This window comes from Pelophylax lessonae, assembly GCF_965119305.1.
Source record: "Pelophylax lessonae genome assembly, chromosome: 1".
NCBI lineage: Eukaryota > Metazoa > Chordata > Amphibia > Anura > Ranidae > Pelophylax > Pelophylax lessonae.
The window spans coordinates 521096441-521112136 of NC_138768.1; the positions used below are offsets into that span (position 1 = coordinate 521096441).

Consider the following 15696-nt stretch of genomic DNA (forward strand, 5'->3'; position numbering starts at 1 on the left):
CCCCAGGGACTGCCCATAGGAGTAGCCAAAATGTTTTTTCTGCCTAGTGTCCTACTCCTGTAGGGGGCGGTATAACCCTACTGATAGGTTCATTGACGTACGCAATCTTCTGATGCATAAGAGAGCGGGTTTACGGTAAGTCAAAAATCCATTTTTTTTTTTTGGAATATTTTATAAAAAAATATATATATTTTTTATTTTTTCCAGAAATGTCGCTCTGTTTATAGCGCAACAAATAAAAATCGCACAGATTATCAAATGCCACCAAAAGAAAGCTCTATTTATAGGAAAAAAACTTAAATCAATTTTGTTTGGGTACAGCATTGCACGACTGCACAGTTGTCAGTTAAAGTAACGCAGTGCCAAATCGCAAAACATGGCCTAGTTATTAAGGGGGCAAATCCTTCCGGTCCAGAAGTGGTTAAAGTTGTATTTTTTTTGTCACAATTTTTTGGAAAATGAGGAATTTTTTAAAGTTTGGGGGCTTTTTTTTTTTTTTTTTTACATTTTTTTTTTTTCTATCATAGTCACCAGTGCAATACAGCGTTGTCGTGGGTGGCGATAGATTTTCTTTTTTTTAACATACTGTCAGTCTATTTTTAAAACCTCCCCCCTTCATCAGAGTTGTTCAGTGTCACCATAGTGATGCTGTACTACTCTGGGGGGGGTGAGTGTGTGTTTTTTTTTTTTTATGTATATCACTGATTGCTGTTAGTGATGAACACTGTAATGGCAATCCTTTGAACTGTCATAAATGGGTTTCCATTCATGACAGCTTGCTTTCTGTTGACATGCTGTGACTGGCTACAGCTAATCACACGGTACAGTATGCTGTGATTGGCCCATGTACCATGTGACAGCTGTGGGCCAATCACAGCATCACTATAGAAAGCACAGCTGTTATGAGTGAAGCTCAAAGTGCCTGGGTATTGGGAATTGTAATTTTCCGTTATGGAAGCGACGCGCTGCACACCCTAGAGGGCGCTCCGGTGTGCATGTGCGAAACAACGTATTTAAGGTAAAAGTACTGCGAGAGGTCCTAAAATGGTTAAACTAAGATAACTTGCTTATGAACAGAGATGCATTTGTAGTTTAACCAAACTGTATATCTTAAAAATGTAAATGGTTATATAGTCCCTATAATTTATATTGTTTATTTTCAGAGGAGCCAAAGGTTGGTATAAAGACCATAAAAATGTACTGTCAGAGAATGCAGGAGGAAAATATCACCCGAGCTATCATAGTTGTGCAACAAGGAATGACCCCATCTGCCAAGCAGGTAATTGTCTTTGCTAGGAGTATAATAAAGAATATATAATATATATATTTTAAACCTAATAAAATATTTTTTATATAAAATTACTAAAGTTAGCTATGCCTAATAAAATGTATTTGTTAATGATTTTCTTTTTAACGCCGCTTTTTATAGAGCAGTAGTTTTTCCCGTTAATTGTGTGGTCTTTACTCTGTAGTGCAACTCTAGGTTCGCTCAAAGTCTACAGTTCCTATTTTGTCTTTTTTAAAGCTGCCAACTCCTATGCCCTCCTTTTTCTAAGGGCTGGTTTGTTTAAACTAATCTTTAAGAGTTGGTAATAAATATTAAAGGCCACTTGATTCCTGTTTTGTAGTCACTGGTGGACATGGCTCCCAAGTACATCCTGGAACAGTTTCTGCAGCAGGAGCTTCTGATTAACATCACAGAACATGAGGTGAGTGACTGTTTGTGCTCTTACACCCTTCCTTGTTGTTAGTTTTTTTTATTTTATTTTTTTACTTATCCATGTGCATCTAGAATAACCCAAAATTAATTGTGCTCCCCCCCCCCCCCAAACATGCTTACATGGAAAGAATTCTTCCGTTCCTAAATAGTCTGACAAATTTTACTTCAGTAAAGCAAAGCTTCGCTTGCGTCACTCCACGCAGCCTGTAACTGAGTTAGGTTTTTGTTGGGAGCAGAACGAGTACCATTTTTTTGTTGGTACAAGCTCCCACATTTGCAAGACTGCAGGAGCAGTCACAAGGTGCTGCATTAGCTTGCGCATGCCCAGTGGGAGGCTGGCTGTGATTCCTCAGGAAGCCACAGCTGTCTCCCATATCCAAGATAGTGGTGGCGGTGACCTGCAGTGGTAAGACCCAATGGCTGAAGGTAAACAGCGATTAAGCCCAGACAATGGTTAATATCTGATTTTTTGAAAGACAACAGTTAGTTCTAGCTGCTGACTTCGTGGTATTAAAACCCAAACGCAAAAATGTATTCCATTGCAGCTTAATAGTTGTAATGGCTGCAGTAGTTTTCTTTTTGTTTAGGCTTTGTCCCATGGTGATCCGGCCAGTAACACAACTTCTGCATTAGAGTGCACTCCCACTGTGGATGAGGTCTACTTAGAGCTCAAAGTGATGACACGCCTTGCATACATTTCATGGACCAATACCCATTTCAGAAGGCCTTTAGCAATAACTAAGCTGTTCCCACTGTGAATCCAGTGATGTCCCACCTTAATAAAACCAGTATACCGGTTGAAGATTCACTAGGGTCTAAGGCTCATATTGATGCGGTTTCCAAATCCTTGTTTTCGCTAGCAGGCCTTGCAACTGTTTTTCAAATTTTAGGGAAATTAAAGTGGATGTAAATGCTTTTTTTAATCACTTGCCGTTGCCAACCACCCTATAGCAGTTTTTCACATACATATTTGTGTATGTATGTGATTTTGCACTTGCGGGTATCACTCCTGCTGTGATTATGCATAGTGGAAGCCAATCGGCGTATAGCCGACCGACACCCGCTGATCATTCGGTACACAGACAGAATGGCAGTCTGTCTATGTAAACCAGGCAGATTGCCGTTCTGTCAGTAGTGAAGGCATGGATCCATTTCTTCCCCTAGTAAAAGCACCTCCCACACAGTACACAAACACCAGCTAGGCACGCAGTTAACCCTTTGATTGCCCTAGATGTTTAACCCCCTTCCTAGTACAGTGACAGTGCATATTTTTAGCACTAATCACTGTATTGTCCCACTGGTTCCCAAAAACCAGTCCGCCACAATATTGAAGTCCTGCTATAAGTTGCTAATGGCCGCCATTACTAGTAAAAAGAAAAAATATTCTATAAATATATCTCATAGTTTGTAGATGCTATAAGTTTTGCACAAACCAATCCATATACGCTTATTGGAATTTTTTTCTACCAAAAATTTGTAGCAGAATACATATTGGCCTAAATTGATGAAGAGATGTTTTATAGCAGAAAGTAAAAAAAGGACATACATTTTATTTGGGTACAGTGTCGCATGACCACGCAATTGTCAGTTAAAGTAACTCAGTGCCGTATTGAAAAAAAAAAAAGAAAAAAAGCCCCCTGCTGTTCGTCCATAAACACAGAGCATGGCTCGGTACCAGCCCCATGCCCCCCCCCCCCCCGGCGCCTCACTGGCGAGAGCCAGTGGATCCCACTGCTGTGTCTGAACCAGTGAGGAGGGAGAAAGCCAATATAGCCTCTTCTCTCATGCACACCGCTGGATTGGGCTCAGGAAAGTGTAAGAGGGGGTCAAGCGGCAATTTTTTTTTTTTTTTCCTCTCGTGCAGAAAATGCGTAGCTTGAAACTTGTGGGCCACTGATGCAAAAGTTTACTTTTTTTTTTTTTTTTTTAGATCCTTATTAACCACCTAACGCAAACTGACGTAGGTCTACGTCGGCTCCCTTTAGGTGGTTTAGAGCCGGCGGTCGGCTTTCCGACGGTTATGACCGTTGCGGGGGAGCCACTGGATTGTTACCCCGGTGAGCTGGAGGGATGTCCCGCCCCCCCCCCCCCCCCTCTCGCCGCCTTCTGTGGCTCTGCCCAGATCTCCCACCGGGAGACCCGAACAACCGCCGACAGGATGGAGTCCCGATCTAAGCAGGATGCAGCTTCGATCTGGTCTCCGATGATGTAACCCGGAGGCGGCGTCCATGACGTCACATCTGGGTTACTTGGCTGCTAAAGGCGGCAGTTTCAAAAAGTGAATGTATTCAAAAATGCAGTTTTCGGCATTTTGAATACATGGAAGTGTAGTGGAGAGGTCTAGGGTCTTTTAGACCCTCAATCCCTCCATAAAGAGTACCTGTCACTGCATATTGCTGTCACAAGGGATGTTTGCATTGCTTGTGACAGCAATAAATGTGATCAGAATATTTATTTTTTAAAACCGGTGTTAAAATTTAAAAAATGAATAAATAAATAGAAAAATATATAAAATTTTAGCTGTCGCCGTGAGCTCGCACACGAAAGAAAACGTATATGGAAGTCGTGCCGCGAATGAAATTGCTGTTCAAACCACACATGTGAGATATCGCTGCGATCGCCAGAGCGTGAGCAATAATTTAAAAAAAAAAAAAGAGCTACGCTCTAAGGCCCCTTTCACACATACGGTTCATCAGTTCATCGGTTCATCAGTTCAGTCGCGTCAAAATGTATCAGTTTGTCGGTCAGTTTGTCGGTCCGATCCGTTTTTTTGACGGATGAAAAATAGGGCATTCATCCGTTCAAAAAAACGGACATTGACAGAACAGGATGAAAATGGATGTTAACTGATGATCATCCGTTGTCATCCGTTTTTACATAGAGATACATTGATGTCCGTTTTTCATCCGTCAACGGATGGATGAAAAACGGGCAGCATGTGTGAAAGGGGCCTTACTCTAAACTGGTAACCGTTAAAAAAAATGTTATCGCCTATGGAGATTTTTATTGACCGTAGTTTGTCGCCATTCCACAGGTGTGTGCAATTTTAAACCTTAACATGTTGGGTATCTATTTCCTCGGCGTGACCTCATCTTTCACAATATACAAAAAATGGGCTAACTTTTTTAAATGCAGTGAAATGTGATTTTTCTTAATTTTTCCAAAAAAATGGCGTTTGAAAGACCGCTGCGCAAATACCGCGTGACAAAAAATATTGCAATGACCGCCATTTTATTCTCCAGAGTCTTTGCTAAAAATAATATTCATAATGTTTGGGGGTTCTAAGTAGTTTTCTAGCAAAAAATACTGATTTTAACTTGTAAACAAAAAGTGTCAAAAATTAGGCTTGGGGCTTAAGTGGTTAATTAAAGGGTAATTCAAAATATTTTGGGGAGCCTGTCCACATTTTGACATACCTCACTGTAAAAATTATACAAAAAATAGTTGTAAACCCTCAACCCATCCATGCTAAATAAGTTGTTCTATGCGATTAAGGCCCCGTTCACACTTGGGCGATCCGACTTCCCGGGGCGACCTCGGAGCGGCTGGCACGGACTTCATAACATTGAAGTCTATGACGGTCGCTCCGGGTCGCCCCAAAGAAGCTCCGGACCCTTTTTCTAAGTCGGAGCGTCTTGTGTCACTCCTATTAGAACGGGTCCGCAGCTTCCCTATGGAAGGCGACCTGTGAGGCGACCAGGTCGCCTCACAGGTCGCCCCAGTGTGAACGGGGACTAAATTGTGATATTTCCCAAGCTGCTCGTTGTAAGGCAAATTAGCCGGTAGATGGTATAGCAAATATTTAACCGTGCACCTCAAATATTGAAATCAACTGTAAACAGAAAATGTCAAAAAAATATAAAAAAAATATATAATCTCAATGTGCATATATAAATAGTGTCCATAATCTGCCACCAGGTGTCTCCAACCAAATGAGGACAAAGTTTAAACAGCAACAAATGTCGTCTTAGAAATTCCCACACTAATGTTGAGTGTCTTCTCCCACCACCATTTAAGCACACAGTGCACTCACCGGACATATGACCCCCATTACGGGTAGTCACAAATGGCTTATAGATATAGGGATGCCACTCTTGATGGTCCCCACAGCCCATCTAAGGAGTCTGGACGGCGATCCCACACAGGCCACCGGCATTTGTAAACCTCATAGACCCAAACCAAGTGTACTACAAGGAAAAAAAAAAGTGCCTCTCCTAGTGCAGTACGAAAATATTTAAACATGCATGAAATTGCACTTAGTTGACGATCAATGTTAGCTTAATTAAAAAGCAGGGACGCCAGTTTGCGTTCCACGAAGGTGGAAGTGGTGTGTCACGCAGATCCCACCCAACGTGTTTCGTCAGTAACATCTGGTCACATGACCGGACATGTCCTTTCCTCTTATATATTCTAACCGCCATATGCAGATAACTCTTATTTTTATAAAATAAAAAAAAAATAATAATAAAAGGACTTTTATTGGAAACCTAAATTTAATTCCAGGACTTTGCAGCCCATATTGCAAATTAAAATACGTCTAAATTAAAATAAACTTTTAATCCTAAGCAATGGTGTGGATGTTATTCAATAGGTAGGACTGCTTATACTGCCCCCCTCAGGTGATGTATAGTAGACCACCTCTGAATTACATGGAGGATAGTATGGCAACATAACAATTTAAGCCTTTTTTCCCCTCTAGTGGAGGTTAAGCATAGTACATCTAAATAAAGCAAGGTCTTAAGCCATCCAGCGGTGGTGAACAGTACTGATCAAATATGGGCGAATTCCACCTATACTAATATAACCCTGCTGTTATGCGGTCATTAGGGGGATTGCATTCAATTGAGACACCTCTATATGACTATTGCACTAAATAGTTCGATATGAAACTATTTAAAACCGGCAGGAATGTGGAAATCGATTTCAAAGTATTTAATTCAAATATCCATTCAGTTTCATTCCTTGACATCTTATGGATCATATCATTGCCCTCCAATGGGGTTCAACCCTGTCAATCCCACAAAAAGACATAAGACTGGGGTGTCCCTATTGTGATTGAGTTCTAAAATGATTGGAAAGGCTATGCTTTGGGAATCCCCTTCTTGATGTTGTTCAAATGCTCATTGATTCTGGTTTCCAACTTTCTTGTTGTATGACCAACGTACTGTAGCCCACAGGGACAAGTAAGGTGTGTGCAGTCACAGGTGATGAACTTGTTAATTTTGTACTCTCTCACCATACTGTTAGATTTAAGAGTCTACCTTTCTCTTTTTAGTTCTCACCGTTTTTACATGCCTTACATCTTTTACAATGGAAAAAAAAAACTGTGTGCCAGAAAAGGTGACTTCTTCTTTTAGGTGGGTCAAAAATTTTAGGGCTAGTCTATTTCTTATATATTTGGCACTTTGCAATCGATAAATTGTGGTTGTTTAGGGAGAAAAACTACATAGCGTCTTGTCTCTCAGCAACAACGGCCAATGCTTCTTCACAATATGTTCAAATAATTTATAGTCCCTATTTGAAATTTTGTTTAATAAAAGCTAGGTTCTCTTTAGTGTCTCTTCTCTTTGGCCTACCTCCAACCCCTTCCATTCCATATCCTTTACATGTTTCTGGATAGATAGCAAAGTCCTACCATGATAACCCTTTTCCTTGAACCTGTTAAACACTAATTCAGATATCAAACTATTTAGTGCATATTGCCACAACTCCTCCAGATGCGCATTAACTCCCCTTTTGGGATACCCCCTATCCATTTCGGATGGTGACCACTAGCTGTGAGGATGTAACTGTTCCAATTGGTCTCCTTGAAGAAAGTTTTGGTGGTGATTTCTCCATTCCACTTGGCAAGGACCAGGTCTAGAAAATTCTGTTGATTCCTATCCTAACTTCCAGTAAATCTCAATCCATATTTATTGACATTCATACTGGCTATAAAGGATGTCTGATAATCCTCAGGACCATTTCACAAAATGACTGTCATCTATAAATCTTTGGTAAAGCGCAATCTTGGGTATGGTTCTGCCAAAGATGGCCTGTTCCTCCCACTGACTCATTAGGAGATTGGCCACACTGGCAGTATACTTTGCTCCCATGGCCACTCCTATAATCTGATTAGAATAGAAACCCTCATGGCAGAAGTAATTATTTGACATGACTAAACCTAGTGCATTCACCAAGAACTCTTTCTGTTTGCTTTTGAGCTCAGATTTTTTTATCTAGAGCTCTTTTGGTGGTAGAAAAAAACATCCTGTTGTCCTAAGCTAGTATCTAGTAGGGGGGAGTTCAGCTTTTAGTGATCTGAGGTCACTTCCTCCCAGTAGTTTCACTTTCTGCTGACAGTGTGGAGAGCAGCTGCTCATCCTGTTTCTCTGGACACAGTAAGGGGTTTTTTTTTTTAGTCCTTTTGGGCATTCTTCAGACACATTTAGCCTTTGTCAGTGGGTCTGCCTGCTAAAGGGAAACTCCAGCAGTAGCACGATTTGATGGTGCGGCCGCTAGCGCGGATTTAAAGGGCCAGTGTACTTTTTTTGTCATTTTGTCAAGATGGAGTCCCAGAGTGTAAATTTCCCCGCTGATCTTGTGTGCATCCGGTTCATCCGGATCTCATTTCCTAGCATCCCTGTTTGCAGTCGTGTAAGCTCTGGCGTCCAAAGTTTATCTTGTCATGTCACAAGTTCCTATTAAAAAATGGCTGGTGCCATCTCAATCTTCTTAATCTGAGCCGGAAGTGGTTGCCACTGACCCTGCCCTCCCTGAGGGTTCCCTGTCCTCACACTCTGACGGCGAGGAGTCTGTCTCCCAATTGTTTAAGGGATCTGGAGGGGGCTGTGCAAGATCTCGCACAGGGCGCCATTGTACCAGTTCCTCAGCGGGACAGGTTTCGAGGCTTCTACTCGAACCTGTTCACGGTACCCAGGAAGGAGGGCAAAGTGCGTCCTATCCTGGACCTAAAATATCTGAACCAGTTTGTACGGGTGCAGAAGTACCTGCACATCCCTATCTACGAAGGTCACCAGCGGTTTCTCCGCTTTGCAGTAGCAGAGGAACATTTTCAATTTGTGGCATTACCCTTTGATCTAGCTTTGGCTCCCAGGGTCTTCACCAAAAGTTTTGGCCCCTTTGCTGGCTCCCCAACAAGGGGATTGCAGTCCTAGGTTATCTGGATGATCTCCTGCTACGGGCAAGCTTGTGTGCCACTCTGTCGGGCAATCTGACGCTCCAGAAGTTCGGATGGACCATCAACATCCAGAAGTCGGGACTGACCTCGTCAGTGCGTCTGAATTATCTGGGCATGGTCTTGGACTCCGCTCAAGCAAAGTTTTCCTCCCAGAGGAGAAACTTCAGACCTTGCAGGGCAAGATCAGAGTCCTCAGGGACAGCTATCTCTCCTCCCTGTGGACCTGCATGCGGTCCCTGGGGCTGATGGTGTCGCCCTTCGAGGCAGTCCCGTTTGCCCAGTTTCACACTAGGACTCTGCAAGCAGAAATTCTTGCAAAATGGAACAAGGACCCTCAGTCCTTTGTCAGCGTGGTTCGTTTGAGCCGCCTCACGAGGTCGGAGCTATCGTGGCTTCTGTCGCCCGCTCTGAGTCAGGGCAAGTCCTTTCTGCCGCTGTTGTGGACAGTGATCACCACGGATGCCAGCCTGATGGGCTGGGGTGCAGTTCTGGGCAACCTGTGCCCAAGGTGTGTGGTCAAGGGAGGAATCTTCCTTGCCGATGTCCTGGAGCTCAGGGCAATTAAAACACCGCCTGCTACATTGGGCGTCTTGGTTGCACGGTCACCCAGTTCGGGTTCGAACTGACAATGCCACGGCTGTGGCTTACATCAATCACCCTTCACCCCAATCAATCTTCCCTCTGATTCAATTGTTCAAGTTCCTCCGCAGATTGGCATTGGAACAGGTGCAGGTGATTCTGGTGGCTCCAGACTGGCCTCATCGATCTTGGTACGCGGACCTCGTAAGGATGGTCGTCGAGGCTCCCTGGTGGCAGCCTTTTTAGGGAAGATCTACTTTCTCAAGGGCCGATCTTCCATCCTGCTTTACGGTCTCTGGCTTTAACGGTGTGGCTATTGAAAGCCAGGTGTTGAGAGATAAGAGGTCTCTCTGATGCTGTAATTCCTAACTTGATGGCTCGAAAGGCTACTTCCAAGAAGATTTATCATCGTACCTGGAAGGCGTATATTGCCTGGTGGGAGTTGCAAAGGGTTGCATCCTCGTTCCTTTTCGGTCTTGGCTTTCTTGCAGAAAGGTGTGGAACAGCATTTGGCTTTGGGCGCGCTTAAGGGTCAGGTGTCGGCCTTGGTCATTTTCTTCCAGCGTCCCTTGGCGACTAATTCCTTGATTCGCACCTTTGTAAAAGGGTGCATCATCTGGGATCTGAATTTGATTTTGGCCGCTTTGCAACGACCTCCCTTTGAGAATATCCTAAGTCTATCTGCCTGTGTTGTCCCAGAAGGTTGCCTTTCTTGTGGCTATCACCTCTGCTTGCAGGGTGTCTTGAGTTGGCGGCGCTGTCTTGCCTTTCGCCTTATCTGGTCGTTCATAGGGATAAGGTTGTTCTGTGACCCAACCAATCCTTTCTTCCTAAGGTGGTGTCTGCTTTCCACCTCAATGGAGATATTGTGTTGCCTTCGCTTTGTGCGAAGCCCAAGCATCCCAAGGAATTTGCTTTGCATACTCTGGATGTGGTCCGGGCAGTCAGGATTTACCTGTCGGCCATGGAATCTTTTCGAAAGTCTGATTCCCTGTTTGTCATTCTGAGGGCCCTCGTAGGGGTTCGGCTGTGTCCGCTGCAACCATTTCCAAGTGGGTCAGACAGACTATTCCGGCCTATTCACAAAAGGGTCAGGTTCTTCCTTTCCCCATGCGGGCACATTCTACTAGAGCCATGAGTGTCTCTTGGGCTGTTCTCCATCAGGCTTCTGTGGCTCAGGTGTGTAAGGCGGCGACCTGGTTGTCAGTACACACTTTTTTACAAAATTCTACAAGATTTACTTATTGGCATTCTCGGATGCTTCCTTTTGGCCGCAAGATTTTGAAGGCTGCTGTTTGCTGAAGAGACTTGTTTTTCTCTTCCTGGGGTGAATTTTCATTTTGGGGTTGGCTCCTGTTGGTTGAGCTTCTGTTGCCTACATTTTTTTCTGACCTTTTATGGATCGTTACTGTTTAGTGGTTGCGTTTCTTCCCAACCCTCATGCCTACACTGCTTTGGGACATCCCATTTGTGAGGAAACTATGAAGTGGCTGCGTCTGTCAGAGGACGTAAGAGAAAATAGAATTTTTGTAAGAACTTACCGTAAAATTATTTTCTGAGTCCTCTGACAGACGCAGTCCCTGCCCCTCTATTGGGGTTTGGTGTTTTTTTTTTTCCTTCACTGCTTACTATGAAGCTGGATGTGTCTGGGGGTAATGTCTACGGGGACAGCCCCTAAGGGTGTGTCTAGTGAAAAATGTTTTCTAAATAGTTTCACTGCCTAGTCTACTCCTGTAGGTGGCGCATTACCCATTTGTGAGGAAACTGAAGTGGCTGTGTCTGTTAGAGGACTCGGAGAAAATTATTTTACGGTAAGTTCTTACAAAAATTCTATTTTTTTTTTTTTTTTTAAATTGATAGTTCCTATTGAAAAATTATTTGAACATGCTGTGAAGAAGCATTGGCCGTTGTTGTTGAGGGACAAGACGCTAAGTAGTTTTTCTCCCTAAACAACCACAATTTATCGTAAAGTGCCAAATATAAGAAATAGACTAGCCCTGAAATTTTTGACCCACCTAAAAGAAAAGTCCCCTTTCTGGATCAAACTGTTTTTTTCCATTGTAAAAGATGTAAGGCATGTAAAATGTTGAGAACTAAGAAAAGAAAGGTAGACTTTTTTTAATTGAACAGTACGGGGAGAGAGTATGAAATTTAACAAGTTCATCACCGGTGATTCCCCACACGTTACTCAAAACTTGTCCCTGTGGGCTACAGTACGTTGGTCGTACAACAAGAAAGTTGGGAACCAGAGTCCAAGAGCATATGAATAACCTCAAGAAGGGATTCCCAAAGCATAGCCTCTCATTTTAGAACTCATGACAATAGGGACACCCCAGTCCTATGTCCTTTTGTGGGAGATTGACAGGGTTGAGCCCCATTGGAGGGGAGGAAATATGACCGAGGATATCAATGGATATTTGAATTAAATACTTTAAACCCGGCAGGTATTAGTCTGGATATTGATTTTATATTGTTTCATATCGAACTATTGAATGTATGTCATAGAGAGGTGTCTTAACTGAATTCAATCCCCCCTAGTGACCGCATAACGGTAGGGTTATATTAGTGTAGGTGAAATTTGCCAATTATTAATCGGTACCGTTCACCACCGATGGCGTAAGACCTTACGTAATTTAGATATAGTATACTTAACCTCCACTAGAGGGAAAAAGGGGCTTGAATTATGTTGCCATACTATCCTCCCATATAATTCAGAGATGGTGTATTATACATCACCTGTGGGGGCAGTATAAGTAGTCCTAGTGAATAACATTCACACCATTCCTTAGGATTAAAAGTTTTATTTTAATTTATACTTTTAATTTGGAATATGGGCTGCAAAGTACTGGAATTAAATTTGGGTTTCCGATACGAGTCCTTTTTAATTTGGTTTTTAATAAGAGTGGATTGATTTGGATTGGATATCTGCATATGGCGGTTAGTGTATATAGAAGAGGAAGGGACGTGTCCAGTCATGTGACCCCCTAATGACGACAGACATTACTAACGAAACACGTTGGGTGGGATCTGCGTGACACACCACTTATGCCTTTGTGGAACGCAAACCGGAACCCCTGCTTTTTAATTAAGCTGATGTCGATTGTTAACACTAAGTGCAATTTCATGTGTGTTTTTTACAAAATAGCACTCCCTTTTTTTTTTTCTTGTATGATACTTGGTTTGGGAGGTTTACAAATGTGGGTGGGCCTGTGTGTGATCACGGGCCAGACTCCTTGGATCCGCGGTGAGGTCCATCAAGAGTGGCATCCCTATATCTATAAGCCATTTGTGACTACCCATAATGGGGGTCATATATGTCCGGTGAGTGCACTGTGTGCTTAAATGTTGGTGAGAGAAGACACTCAACATTTGTGTGGGAATTTATAAGACGACATTTGTTGCAATTTAAAATTTGTCATTTGGCTGGAGACACCTGGTGGCAGATTATGGACTCTGTATTTTATATATGCACATTATTATATTTTTTTTATATTTTTGACATTTTCTATTTTAAAGTTGATATTTTTTGTTTAACATTGGTTTCAATATTTAAGGAGCACGGTTAATATTCACTGTAAAATTATATAAACTTAGCCTACCTTTTTAAAAATTGACAGTGTAAAACAGCGGATAGTGTTTTACTAGGTGAATGTTCAGACCTAATCTGATGTCATCTTTAGGTGTAAAGTTCTTCTAGCAGCTCTTTGAGCGTTAAGCTGCGGTTTTATTTCGTTACATAGTTACATAGTTAGTGTGGTTGAAAAAAGACATCAGTCCATCCAGTTCAACCTATGATGTGTGTGTTTGCTTTTACCCGTACATTGTATACCCCTGTATGTTGTGGTCTCTAAGGTGCCCATCTAATAGTTTTTTTGAAACTATCAATGCTCCCTGCTATTTCGACTGCTTGTGGAAGAGAATTCCACATCCTTACCGCTCTTACAGTGAAGAACCCCTTACGCACTTTAAGGTTAAACCGCCTTTCCTCTAGTTTTAGTGAGTGGTCACGTGTCTTATTGTATTCCCTTTCTCTGAATAGTTTGTTCCTTATGCTAGGGTCGCCAGTACAGTATTTGTACATTGATATCATATCCCCCCTTTTATAGTCTCTTCTCCAGAGAGAATAGGTTCAGTGCTTGTAGTCTTTCCTCATAGCTGATGTCCTCCATTCCCCTAATTATTTTTGTTGCCCTTCTCTGGACTCTTTCCAGTTCCAGCACATCCTTCCTGAGGACCGGTGCCCAGAACTGGACAGCATACTCCAGATGTGGCCGGACCAGAGTCTTGTAGAGCGGGAGAATAATCTCTTTGTTTCTGGGGTGAATCCCCCTTTTAATTTTGTGGGCCAGTTAGTGTTTTATTTCTGTTGCCCACCCCCTCAGCTGGACTGTTTTTGGACATCCTAATTGCCTCTGAATACCTGGGAGTCCTCTGTACCTTAATGATCCACAAATAAAATGGCATTGTTGTTCGTACCATAAAATCTGTTAAGTGGCACACTTGCACTGTGCACGTAAAAATAAAAGAATTGTTTGTGTACACAGAAAACATTTTTGTGCCACCTTGCTCCAGCATTAATAGGTATATTTTAATATTAGTATTTTAGTGAATGAGCCCTAAGTATCACACAGCAGTAGATATTTGTGTTATATATATATATATATATTTTTTTTTTTCTCTGCTCGAAATGCTGAGGATAAATCAACCAGCTGCATAACCCAATCATGATTGTTTTGACTTATTATTTAATTTTATTTTTTCTTTACCAGCTGGTACCTGAACATGTGGTGATGACTAAAGATGAAGTGACAGAACTGCTGGCAAGATAGTATCCTTTTGTGGTGTACCTTTTTTGTAGATAAAATATGAATGTTTGTCCGTTTAAGACTCCATTCACACTGCCGCGACTTGTCAGGGGACTTGTGTGCCCTAAAGTCGCCCCAAGTCGCTTGGCATAACAAATCCAATGTAAATCAATGAGAGCCGTCTTAATTGGCACTACTGAAGTCGCTCCGACTTCAGAAAAGGGTCCTGTACTACTTTGAGGCGACTTGTATCCGACTTGTGCCAATAGACTTCAATGGGAGTCACCTCGAAGTCAGATCCTTATCTTATTTGAAGCGACTTGTGATCCGACTTTCCAGGAAGAAGGAGGAAAATTAACCAGGCATTCCCCACATTGCAGCCATGCCTACAGTTCCTATATACGATTATCTCTGCCTGGTCTGTGTATACCATTATCTCTGCCTGCACTGGTGGACACTGATTCGTGGCACTGGTGGACACTTAGTGTGAGGAAAGGGATATGCAGTGTAGTTAGGGTACTATATACCACTATAGTTAGATTCAATAATCTAGTTTCTGTAGGGAAAGTGTTAAGTGTCAGGGTGACCGTAGTGTAGTTTAGAGTGAACTGACTCTGACTGCTATGCCAGGGTGACCGCCATAAGAAAAAGATCATTTTTCTAAGAATTATTAGTAGAGCAGGGATGGGGCTCCGCTCCTTTTTACACCTGGGCGTTTTTGTTTCAGGAGTTTATTGGGCTTTTTTTGTGGACGTCTTTGGAGGCAGGCATGACATCTGAACTTCTTTATAGGGGTACACACACACACACACACACAATAAATATATAATGTGTGTGTGTGTGTGTGTGAGGAGGGTAACACCATCCCTGCAAATAATTTCAGTAGCGCAGGGATAGGGTTCCGCTCCTTTCACACATATATATATATATATATGTGTGTGTGTGTGTGTGTGTGTGTGTGTGTGTGTGTGTGTAGATATATATATATATATATATATATATATATATATAATGTGTGTGTGTGTGTGTGTGTGTGTGTGTGTATACCCCTATACAGAAGTTCAGATGTCATGCCTGCCTCCAAAGACGCCCGATAAACACCTGAAACAAAAACGCCCAGGTGTGACAGGAGCGGAACCCCATCCCTGCGCTAATAAAAATTCTAAGAAAAATTATTTTCTTTCTGGTTCTGGACATGCTACAGAGCTGAAACTTCACAGGTACACTTTTTAGACCCCCCCCAGACACTAAATCCAAAAATCTTTTTTTTTTTTATATTTTTTTTCAATAATTGGCTCTCTATCAAAAACGACAATTTTTAAGAACTTTTTCTGGTGGGCAATGAGGAAATGAGTAAAAAAAAAACAGAAAAGGGGAATTGGGTCACAACACATCATATTCTGATTGGCCAA

The 15696-nt window shown here is 42.3% G+C and overlaps 1 protein-coding gene across 1 annotated transcript in view; it reads left to right on the forward strand.

The window, feature by feature from the left end:
• POLR2E (RNA polymerase II, I and III subunit E) overlaps positions 1–15696 on the forward strand; it is a 39384-nt gene that overhangs the window by 16858 nt on the left and 6830 nt on the right. Inside the window, exons 3-5 of the mRNA XM_082264756.1 lie at positions 1164–1279; positions 1629–1709; positions 14249–14307. Coding sequence (XP_082120882.1) covers positions 1164–1279; positions 1629–1709; positions 14249–14307 — 256 coding nt within the window. The remainder of the gene's footprint in view (positions 1–1163; positions 1280–1628; positions 1710–14248; positions 14308–15696) is intronic.